General features: G+C 41.0%; 1 protein-coding gene and 1 long non-coding RNA gene across 5 annotated transcripts in view; one reads left to right on the top strand and one right to left on the bottom strand.

Moving 5' to 3' along the window:
* Positions 1–5114, top strand: part of sgms2a (sphingomyelin synthase 2a) — a 69192-nt gene extending 64078 nt beyond the window's left edge. For 2 of the 4 annotated variants that reach the window (XM_052009113.1, XM_052009122.1), the window contains exons 5-6: positions 212–387; positions 2052–5114. In XM_052009113.1, coding sequence (XP_051865073.1) covers positions 212–387; positions 2052–2231 — 356 coding nt within the window. In that variant the 3' untranslated portion in view covers positions 2232–5114. The remainder of the gene's footprint in view (positions 1–211; positions 388–2051) is intronic. The other 2 variants (XM_052009137.1, XM_052009130.1) reach the window with 1 other exon arrangement.
* Positions 1–9784, bottom strand: part of LOC127566650 (uncharacterized) — a 65047-nt gene extending 55263 nt beyond the window's left edge. The window contains exon 1 of the long non-coding RNA XR_007955763.1: positions 9697–9784. This is a non-coding gene — a long non-coding RNA (uncharacterized LOC127566650). The remainder of the gene's footprint in view (positions 1–9696) is intronic.
* Between the last annotated feature and the right edge of the window lie 2402 nt (positions 9785–12186).

The following is a 12186-nucleotide window of genomic DNA, read 5'->3' as shown; positions in this document are numbered from 1 at the left end:
ATTCTCATTCAGTGTCAAAATATGATCCTCAACTCCATGCACTCTAACCTTGTTCACTGGATTGCATGAATGTTATAGGGCTCATAATACTTTAGTGGGTATAAGGCAAAAAGCCTCCCAGGTAGTAACGGTAAAACAGTAGCCCATGGATTGTTTTGTATGTGTAGATAGTGGTTCAGGATTTCACAGCTGTTGTTATTGCTTTCCACAGATTCACCACGTCGGTTGTGGTGGTACTCATGGTATCTGTGGATCTGCTGGCTTCTCAGTGCAAGTGGAATTATGTGCATCCTAATAGCCCATGAACATTATAGTGTGGATGTTTTAGTGGCCTATTACATTACAACAAGACTCTTCTGGTGGTACCATACGATGGCCAATATTCCGGTGAGTTTCTGCTGGATCATGGAAATATACTTTGAAGGTTACACTCAGAAATATCGCACTTTTGAGAAAAAGAAGAAAGAAACATGAGAGCTCTTCTTCACTTTCCAACCTATCCCCTCGTCTCCCATTCCTTATCACACCTCATGTTCCCCTTCCTGACTGATATTTTTTCAGGCGACATCAGCCTAATTTTCCTAGAGAAACAAAGGACTGCAGATGCTGAAATCTCGATGAAAAACATGATGATGCTGGAGGAACTCAGCAGGCCAGGCAGCATCCATGGAGAGAAGCAGGCAGTCAACATTTCGGGTCAGGACCCTTCTTTAGGACTGAAGATAGGAAAAGGGGAAGCCCAATATATAGGAGGGAAAAGCAGAGCAGTGAAAGGTGGACAAAAGAGGGGAGGTGGGGTGGGCACAGGGTGGTGATAGGTAGATGCAGGTAGGAGATAGTGATAGGCAGGTGTGGGGAAGGAGGGGAGAGCAGATCCACCAGGGGATGTGTCAAAGGTAAGGAGAGAGAGGGAAACAAGGGTAGAAAAGAGAGAGAGAGGCTAGGAAAGGGAGGAAGAGAAGAATTATGATGGGGAGTTACTTTACGTGGGAGAATTCAATGTTCATGCTGTTAGGCTGCAAGGTTCCAAGATGGAAAATGAGGTGCTGTTCCTCTAGTTTGAACTTGGAATTCTCCTGGCAGTGGAGGAGGCCGAGGACTGACATATCTATGATGGAGTGGGGGGAGGGGGAGTTGAAGTGACTGGCAATGGGGAGATGCAGATCGCGGTTACGCACGGAGGGCAGGTGTTCTGCGAAAAGGTCACCTGGTCTGCGTTTGTTCTCACCGATGTAGAGGACCAATTCTCCCACTTTAAGTAACCCCCCACCATGCTGCTTCTCTTCCTCCCTTTCCTAGCCCCCTCTCTCTTTTTTCTGCCCTTTTCTTTTCTCTCCTTACCTTTGACCCATCCCCTAATGGATCTGCTCTCCCCTCCTCCCCTGCACCTGCCTATCACCTTCTCTTACCTGCATCTACCTATCACCACCCCCCCCCCCCCCCCCGTGCCCACCCCACCTCCCCTCTTTTGTCCACCTATCACTGCGCTGCTTTTCCTTCCTATGTATTGGGCTTCCCCTTTTCCTATCTTCAGTCCTGAGGTAGGGTCCTGACCGGAAACATTGACCACCTGTTTTTCTCCATGGATGCTGCCTGGCCTGCTGAGTTCCTCCAGCATCATCGTGTTTTTCAGCTTAATTTTCCTCATTGTAAATGTCCCAACTTGCAAACTTAGGCTCCCATGTGATTTTCAACATCACTGATCTGAAAAAATGACATTCTCATTTAACCTGCGAAGTCAGATTTTAGTAAGTAATTTTGTTCTACAGAACTAATGTTTAACGATGAATATCTTAATCTTTCTGAGCTTTTCACATACAGCATTTAAAGTGAACCTCACCACCATTTTAAAGCCATTGAAAGATAGTAATATAATTTCCAGGCAATGGTGCCTTTAGAATTAGCTCTTCAATCTTAGTTCAGAGAGAATTTAAATTACTAAATGTACACTTGGTTTTTACTATTTTTTTTCCATATTTTGGCCTGTTGTGTGTTTCAATGGGATAATTCTACAATACCTCCTAAAACAAGTTCTTGTTTATTCCCAACAGACCTTGAAAACCCGCTCGCAGACCAATCAGTTTTCCAATGTTTGGTGGTTCCAGGCTTTCCTTTTCCTTGAGAAGAATGTGCAAACTTCGGTTCCTTGCTCCTACGTGTGGCCTCTCTCATGGCCTCCAAGCTGCCTGAAGTTGCCATGTTGGAGATACTCAAGGGTTCAGAAATTGTGAAGAGCTCATAGGACTGAGTTATTGTTTACTACTCCGCAATCATCAGAAGAAGAAACTTTGTGGTTTACATTCAGTTCCATCTAATAAATTAATCAAATATTTCTCCCAACAACCTGAATATGAGCTTAAGAAATCTACGGTAGTGGGGAACTAATTTTACTAGTCCTCTTGGCCTTTCTAATATTCATTTAACTTCAGCCTTAATGACCACAAGGCAAGCATTTAAGTAATTACTTGAATCATTCCTGAAGTGTTACTTTATTAGAATCAGAAGGTAGGATCTAAAGCTCTGTCCTGGTTGTGATCTAGGTAACAACAATATACACTCAGATTCTCCGCAAATGTCGCCCTACCGTGGTAGAACATTCTACTTGAAAGAAGATTGGAGTGCTAGCTATTCTACTGATTTTTTTTAACAAATCTATGCAACAAATTATTTTGCACATTGAGACAAAACTGTGAACTTTGAAATACCAGCATACCTGCCCCATCTCTACAAAAACTGGGATTCTATCATAGCTGATTGGTAGCTTCAATGGTTGTAGCACATGCCAAAAAAGTTGACCAAAAATAAGAGAATGAAGGGTCTCATTCTGGGAGAGCTTTTTTCTCCTTTATTCTGAAAATGTATAATCTTGAAACAAGGAAAATAACATTGTGGGCTCCTCCCTGTGGAAGGTTTTGTGTGTAAATGCACCACAAAGTTTTCAGTTCAGATGGGAGAAGAAAACACAGTTGACTTTGGTGCCATTGAGTGAGGAAAAGGAGATTCTCAACCAGCAGACTCCCAGCTGCTATCCAAGGACTGATGGCAGAAGTGTACACAGTCAAATACTGGGCAGCCTTGTGATGTCTTTTGCCAATCCATTTGGTTTCAAATGCTAGCTAGTCAGACTTGCAGATGAATATGCATGGGCTGAGCTTTGCAGGACTGCCTTTTGTCTGTTACCTTAGTATGGAATCACAGCTTTCATTGGGAAGATGAACCAAGGGAAGAGGTGGGTGGAAAGAAGTGTTCCTATTCCAAGACAGGTTAGTTCAATCTGCAGTGATTTTTTTTTTGAAACAGATCAACCTGCTGCTGAAGGTGGAGTTCAGTAGTAATCATTAGTTAATCTTCAAGACTTAAATCCTGACAGCAGCTGCAATGTTTAGTTTTGAAGTTTATTATCTAATGTCTGTAAGTGACCAGGGAATTTGGCAGATTTTTTTGATGTTGTGTCTTGAATATTTGTTAGTTTTTCTTTTATCAGCTAAATTCCATTCACTAAAATTTGACTTGTTACAACTGTTTTAACCCAAAACACTGCCCAGAGTGAAAGTAAATGTGGTGAATGTTGTACACCATTTTCAGTACCAGGGAACATATACTTTTGATCCACTATGAAGAATCAGTATTGCCAAATATATTGAATTCTACATAGCATCCTTTTTGCCGAATTAATTCATTATCATATTATCAAAATGTTAATCCACATGGTCATTTGTTTGAAAGGATAGTTTATCCATGCCAAGTTTTACTAGTACCAAATCTCTCAGACATGCTTACAAAGAAAATTCTTGCACGATGTAATTAAATATTATTGTTGATCCCTGAGCCAGGAGCAACCACTTCACTTTTGCCAGGAAGAGTTGGAAACAGGGTTGTTCCTGGAATTGGAGAGGCTGCAGTTTCATGGACATATATTTGTTTTCTGCCCAGTCGCCTCAGTTACTACCTGAAGAGATATGCATAGATAAAGAAACAGAAGTAAAGTAGAACAATGTGAAGGACATGAGTGAACCCACTCCCACTCCATCTTGTCTCTCCCTTCTCTGCCAAAATAACAGACACACACAGCATTTGGTTGATAAAACTCTCTCCAGGAATTGTTTAGAGCAACATTTGGTAAGCTTTCCTCTTCTCCTTGCTGCTCTTCTGAGAACATCCTATGGGAGAATCTCTCAGTGATCTCAAAACCCATGCATCCATGGATGTACAAAATAGTGAACTGCTGGAGGAACTCAGACAGCATCGATGAAGGGAAATGGTCAGTCAACGTTTCAGGTCAACACCCTTCAGAGACCAGTCCAGATGAAGGGTCTTGACTTGAAACATTGACTGTCCATTTCCCTCCACAGATGCCGCCTGACCTGCTGAGTTCCTCCAGCATTCTTTTTTGCTCCAGGTTCCAGCATCTGCAGCATCTTGTGTACCCATGGAGGTGTATTCCATTCAATTGCCCCAAAGCTAAACTGTGGGAAAGGGAAGTCGCCATATATTTACTGGTATGTCTCAGTCAATCTTTATTAGATTGATTGAAGGTGGCCTTTATAAATGGTGTTTGTAGCATGTCATTCGGCCTGCAGTGAAGAGGAAAGAATTGAGCTGAGTCTCTGTTACCTTTCTTATTGTGCCCCCCCCCCCCCCGTTTGATCTCTAAGTGATCATAACAAAGATGAACATAACAATGCAGACATTTCCCTTTGAAAAGGAAAGGTTATGTAGATACATTTCCTATTTTGAGGAATGCAGATAATTCTGGAGGCCTTTGAGACTTGATTTTGAAACTCCTTAAAGATTGCACTTAGCTATCACTGTACCTAAATGCTGTCCAGAAAGTTGTGCAAATCTAAATTCAAATTGATCAAAGAATTTTAAGAAATCTACAAAGATTTACTAGGGGATACAATCATTGGTATTTTTAGTATTCAAAAATGCTGCTTTTATATTTAAGTAATCTTTTAAAATAATCTTATGCCTTGTATTTTAGCCCTAATCTGTGTACATACAAACCATATAGTGATTTATTTCTATGGACATGTCACACAAAATGTTGCAATGATTGTGTACAATATTTGAGTAAAATATTTGATTTATTAAAATGATTTTTTTCTTGTTAATTATTACTTATGGCCTAGTTATTTCAACATAGTTTTTATTGTCATTCCATGTCTCTTCCCTCCTCTGTTAACAGTTTTGATTCCTGTAGCTGGTCCCTCTCCAGTACTTAACCCATGTGACCTGGCCTTGTGTGACAGTTCAGCACTGGTGGGCTGTTTTCTGTTTGGTGTTTCATGGATGAATCCACTACTGTCCCTGCACAGATATTCATACACGCCCTAATGTAGCAGGGTTGTGGGATGCCAGGACTCACTCCCCAGGAGTACCAACACCATAGTTATAATTAATTCCAACCAGGCATGCATTAAACCTGAATAGTTCCTTTCTGTGTGATCTAATGGTGGGATCGATATCTGCAGTAGATGAAATATTCAATATTTATCTTTGTGTCTTTCTTGATTGCCTTGATTTGTACATACAAATCCATCAAGATCTTTGAATTTTCAGTACATTTATGAGGGCTAAAGTTTCTCTTCATTACAGTTGGACAGTGGTGCAACTACTAGAGCTGCTGCCTTGCAGCACCAGTGACCCAGGCTCAATCCTTATCTCTGGCGCTGTATGTGTGGAATTTGCATGTTCTCCCTGTGACTGCATGGGTTTCCTCTGAGTCCTGGTTTCCAAAGATGTGGGTTGGTAGGCCACTGTAAATTGCCCTTGGTATGTGTGAGTGGTCGAATCTGAGGGGGAATTGATGAGAATGTGGGGAGAATAAAAAAAGGGATTAATAAAGGATGAGTGTAAATGGGTAGTTGATTGTTAGAACAGATTCAGGCCAAAGGGCCTGTTTCTGTGCTGTATGACTCTACTGAATGTATATTCTTGTGCTTAAAAGTCTTTGGATTTAGTTGTCACATAATGAAGAACCATTTGGAAACACCAGGATTGAGAGCATATGCAAAGACATTACGTGACATACTGACAAATTACCACAGAGGACAACACAAGCTATGACATTTCCCTTGAGCTTAATGGGAAGAACCAGTCATTAATAAACAAAAAACCCATCTATATCTTGTTATATGTAAAGTGACATAGCTCAAGCACTGTGGACCTGACTGGGTCATAAAAGTCTGATATGATAGTTGGACTCAGTTTTGATTTTCCATTGTTTGATGTATTGGTTTATTATTGTCACTTGTACTGAGGTACAGTGAGAAACTTGTCTTGCATACCGTTCCTACAGGTCAATTCATTACACAGTGCAGATACATTGAGTTAGTACAGAGTGCATTGATGTAGTAGAGTTAAACAACAATAACAGAGTACAGAGTAAATTGTCACAGCTACAGGAAAGTGCATTGCAGGTAGACAGTAAGGTGCAAGGTCACAACAAGGTAGATTGTGATGTCAAGAGTCCATCTCAACATATAAGAGAACCATTCAATAGTCTTGTCACAGTGGGTCAGAGAATCCCTGCTTATTATTCCTCCCATCTCTAGGAAGATGATCAGTAGTTTGTGGCCCAGAGTAGGAATGGAAGCATGCTACACAGCTCCTCAAGCTTGTTCTGCATTCAATTAGACAATGAATAACTTGCATTCTAATTCCATCTATTAGCCTTGGTTACATAATCTTTAATAACATCACCTAACAAAAACTGATCACTCTAATTGGAAATTAGTTGGCCATAATTTCTATATCCAACTTACACCTAATATAAGGAGGAATAACACACTATTGTATTCAGTACTTTTTAGACCTTGAGAATATCCTGGTGTTTTACATTAATTTTTTTTAATGTAGTTATGCTATTTCATTGGTAAATTCAGTGGTCTGTACACTTCAAGGTCTCAAACCCAGCAATGAGAATGGTTGAGGAGTAAATGTTGGTTAGTCAATTCCAATGCTCTTCAAATAGCGGAACTGTATTTTAAAAAAAATCTCAAAAGGACAGACAGGACCACATTTTAATGGCTCATCTGAAAGATAAACACTCCCCCAGGGTTGCACTATATTCCCAGTTTAAAGTATTTATTTACTTAGCACTTTCTCTTTCCCCTCAACCTGTATCATTTCAGGCAATCACCTCCCTAACCTCCACTCTCTTTGTTCAGAACCAAGTCTTCACGATGCAGTATGCATGAATGTAACATACAATTGGTCCTTTTCTTCTCTTTTTCTTAAAGAGCAAGCACTTAGCCTCCAATTGCACCTCTATGGTAGCAGTTGGGATCAGCAGCTCACTAGTAGACGGCATTGATGCTTGTTCTGTGATCTTGTATATAGTCTGTTAACATAAGTCTGGTCACTTGAAGTTAGGCAAGTCTTTCCCCTTTCGTTGTTTCTGCTGAGTAATGCTGGAATCAATTGTCATTTGTCAAACAAAGATTAAAAGCAGGCTGTCATACAGGAATGCAGCCAGAGGACATTCTGAGAGTAGAAAAATATTAGTATAAGGAACATTTTGCACATCCAGAGACTGCAAAGTAGTTTTGTGCAAAAGTAATTTTGCTCAGAGACAAAATAAGACCGAATACTTCACTAATATAAGTTTGCAGTAACTTTAAATGAGCACAGCAAAATATACCGTCAGCATAAAGCTTCTCATTTATTGTAGTATTATTTTCCATTTTAGGAAGTCATTTTTTTTTGCTATCAATAGCTATTTCAGAAACTAGAAAGGCCACTGCAAAGCATTTTTGGATTTCTCAAAAGAATGGAAACTTCAAGTAGCCTCCTCCATTGACAGGAATTTCATTGTCCACTGAATGACCTAATTGTCCAGCTTCATAAATGGGAGGCAGCAAACAGCTCACCAACACCGTTTCACCTGTCACGGGTGCTGAAAAAATGTGGGCCAATCCACATTTCTGTCCTACCTACGTGAAGATATTGATTTAATTTACAATATGCTTCTACACCCATTGCCACTCCTGCAATTACTTGCCTCTGAAGGCATTTGTTTTCACCTATTGATTCAGAGAGAGTATCACAGAAGAGAAATTGTATCTTCTTGTATCCAATTTACTGATAATAAAATGATCCCATTTCAGGGAAAAAATATCCTGCACCATAAGTACTCCTGTAAAATATCCACCCTAAAACTGGTTCAGAAAATGTTTCAGGCATGTAGGATGCTACTTTAAAACAACGACATAGCCCTCTTGCCTATGTTAAAGTAGGTCTGTACTGTTGTTTTAGAACATCTATAGGATAGATGCTGCCTCAAGAAGGCGGCATCAATCATTAAGGATCCCCACCATCCGTGTCATGCCCTCTTTTTGCTGCTACTCTCAGGCAGGAGGTACAGAAGCCTGAAGTCCCACACCACCAGGTCCAGGAACAGCTACTTTCCTACAACCACCAAGTTCTTGAACCAACCTGCACGACCTGCAATGGAACACTATAGACCACCACCGGCACGACCATGGACTCTCTGGTTGGGTTTTTTTTTGCACTAAGGTCTTGGTTTTGCACACTTTTTTCCTCTCTCTCTTCACTGTCTTGTATAATTTATATTCTGAGAGTTAGCTGTAGCTACGTGTCTGTGATGCTGCTGCAAGCAAGTTTTTCATTGTACCTGTACCTCACCGTACTTGTCTACATGATATTGTGCTGGCATATGTGCAGCAAGTGTCAGACCTGTTCTGCTTAGCTTTTCTAGCTGTGCTGCAACATCGAGGTGGTCACCAAAACGTAAGGTGTTGAAGTGAACCTGCAGCCAGGAGGAGCAGGAATGCTGTCCCATCTCTACTGCACTGCTATCAGTACTGATTGGCCCTGACTCTACCATTCTCAAGATGGAGACACAAGAGACTGCAGATGCTGGAATCTGAAGCAACAAGTGAACTGCAGGAGGAACTCAGCTGGTTAGGCAGTGTCTGCAGAGGGAAATGAACAATGGGAGTTTCAGGTCTCCAGCCCAACAATATAGGTGCACACCTATGATTATTGCTTCTCAATAATTCACTAGTTTAATTCCACAGATGTTGCCAATAGTTCAAGATCCTAACCTCTGGAATTGCCTCCCCAAATTATATTTTGCCTTCCTCTCATGTTAGGGAATAACTCCTTGAGTGGCGGTGAGAATTCTGCTTGAGTATTCTGCATCATGGGGAGAGGAAGAGAAAGTGTAATTGTTATAGAAGTTATAATTTGATTGAATGCCATTGCAGGGTTAGAAGAGTAAATAGCTTGCTTCAGCTCCCATTATGTTCATATCAATACCTTCTGAAGTCGATATTTGTCTATTTTGTTACACTATGGAGCAAAGCACTGGGTGGTGTTTCCATCTCCCTGTTTGTAATACCGATGAGTATCTTTGTTTATAACGTGTGCAATTATTTGCCGTGGTTTCCGTGAAAGAATTGTTGCAGTGCCAGCACTTGCAAAATGATGTTAGTCAACAAATAGGTCTGAGGAGAAATAAACTCTTTTATCTCCATTATGACTAAAGTTCAAAAATCCCTTTTCCATTAAATAATATTGAGTGTTAACCTTGGTTCATTTGGTAGCATTCTTTATTCTGAGTAAGAAGACTTATTTCTCACCCTGGGAATTGAACACATAATGCAACCTGACACATTCAATAATATTGTGATCTCTTGTATAAAAATAAATGAAATTTGGATTACTCACAATATGCAGATTGCCTGGAATTACGGCTGTTCTGATGCTTCTGGGGCATTGTCCTGTGGCTACATAGCGCCACCCACTGACTTATCCAGCTACAACACAACCTAAACAAGAATCACAGAGGCTGAAATCTTTTGTCTTACTACATTCACACAAAATCCTACTTTCTGCTGTTTTATCAAACATTCGAGTCCATTTAACTTAGTTGATTCCCATGGACTTGTTAAAAATCAGACAGAGAAATTTTGTGAACACTTTGTAATTAATATGTCAAGCAATTTGTTTCAATATAATTTTGAAGCAAAGAGCAACATGAGGATAAAATGAGCAAAAAAACTTTATGAACTATTTCACAGAGCAAATATATTAGAATCATCACTTGAAGAAAACTTCTTCATAATTCCACCCTGTCCATTCCCCAGTGAAGTATTCATGTAATCTCTTGTCTGAATTTTTCCAGCAACTTTCTAAGGTTGAATCAGAATCAGATTTATTATCACTGACTTATCTGACATGAAATTTTTGTTTTGCGGTAGCAGTAGAGTGGAAAGGTATAAAATTTCTATGAATCACAAAATTAAATAAATCGCGCAATATAAAGAATGACAAGGTAGTGTTCATGGGCCATACAGAAATCTGATGGTAGAGGGGAAGAAGATGGTTCTGAATTGTTGAATGTGGTTCTTCCTCGGTTCAAGAAACAGTATAATCCCAGTCACACAAACTTCATTTTAATTACCACTCAAAAGTTTTTACAAGCAAGGAGAGAGATACAATTTTACATGGTGGGTCAATGCTGCCACAAAAAGCATTCATTCAATTTGGTCAAATAACACTGACAAATAATTGGACTATGAATTCTACAACTTAAATGTACTCCATTCCAACAAAATGCTCTTGTTATTACATCAGGGAGGAGGTACAGGAACCTGACGACTCACACTCAATGATTCAGGAACTTCCCCTCTTCCCCTCCATCGTCAGATCTGGTATTGGTATTGGTTTATTATTGTCACTTGTACCGAGGTACAGTGAAAAACTTGTCTTGCGTACCGATCGTACAGGTCAATTCATTACACAGTGCAGTTACATTGAGTTAGTACAGAGTGCATTGATGTAGTACAGGTAAAAACAATAACAGTACAGAGCAAAGTGTCACAACTACAGAGAAAGTGCAGTGCAATAAGGTGCAAGGTCACAACAAGGTAGATCGTGAAGTCATAGTCCATCTCATTGTATAAGGGAACCATTCAATAGTCTTATCACAGTGGGGTAGAAGCTGTCCTTAAGTCTGGTGGTACGTGCCCTCAACCTTTCCCTCAATGTCAAAAAAACAAAAGAGCTGGTCATTGACTTCTGGAAAGGGGGCAGTGTACATGCACCTGTCTACATCAATGGTGCTGAGGTCAAGAGGGTTGAGAGCTTCAAGATCCTGGGAGTGAACATCACCAACAGCCTGTTCTGGTCAAATCATGTAGATGCCACGGCCAAGAAAGTTCACCAGCGTCTCTACTGGTGAGCGTCTACCCGATGGAAGAGAAGAGAGAATGTCCTGGGTGGGTGGGGTCTTTGATTATGCTGGCTGCTTTGCCAAGACAATGAGAGGTAAAGACAAGAGTCCAAGGAGGGGAGGCTGATGTCTGTGATGTGCTGGGCTGTGTCCACAACTCTCTGCAGTTTCTTGCGGTCCTGGGCAGAGCAGTTGCCGTACCAAGCCGTGATACATCCAGATAGGATGCTTTCTATGGTGCATCGGTAAAAGCTGGTGAGAGTCAAAGGGGACAAACAGAATTTCTTTAGCCTCCTGAGGAAGTAGAGGCGCTGGTGAGCTTTCTTGGCCGTGGCATCTACATGATTTGACCAGGACAGGCTGTTGGTGATGTTCACTCCCAGGAACTTGAAGCTGTCAACCCTCTTGACCGCAGCACCATTGATGTAGACAGGTGCATGTACACCGCCCCCTTTCCTGAAGTCAATGACCAGCTCTTTTGTTTTTTTGACATCGAGGGAAAGGTTGTTGTCATGACACCATTCCACTAAGCTCTCTATCTCCTTCCTGTACTCCGCCTCATTGCTGTTTGAGATATGGCCTACAACGGTGGTATCATCTGCAAACTTGTAGATGGAGTTAGAGCAGAATCTGGCCACACAGTCATGAGTGTATAGGGAGTAGAGGGCTGAGGACGCAGCCTTGTGGGGCACCAGTGTTGAGAATAATCGTGCCGGAGGTATTGCTGCCTATCCTCACTGATTGTGGTCTGTTTGTTATAAAGTCAAGGATCCAGTTACAGAGGGAGGTGTTGAGTCCTAGGTCTCGGAGCTTGATGACAAGCTTGCTTGGGGTTATTGTATTAAAGGCAGAGCTGTAGTCAATAAACAAAAGTCTAACATAGGTGTCTTTACTGTCCAAATGCTCCAGAGCTGAGTGTAGGGCTAGGGAGATGGCATCCACTGTAGACCTGTTTCGGTGATAGGAGAATTGCAGTGGGTCCA

The sequence above is a fragment of the Pristis pectinata genome, chromosome 2 (genome assembly GCF_009764475.1).
Source record: "Pristis pectinata isolate sPriPec2 chromosome 2, sPriPec2.1.pri, whole genome shotgun sequence".
NCBI classification, from domain to species: domain Eukaryota; kingdom Metazoa; phylum Chordata; class Chondrichthyes; order Rhinopristiformes; family Pristidae; genus Pristis; species Pristis pectinata.
The sequence above is the reverse complement of the archived record's forward strand: the minus strand, read 5'-3'. Positions and strand labels throughout refer to the sequence as shown.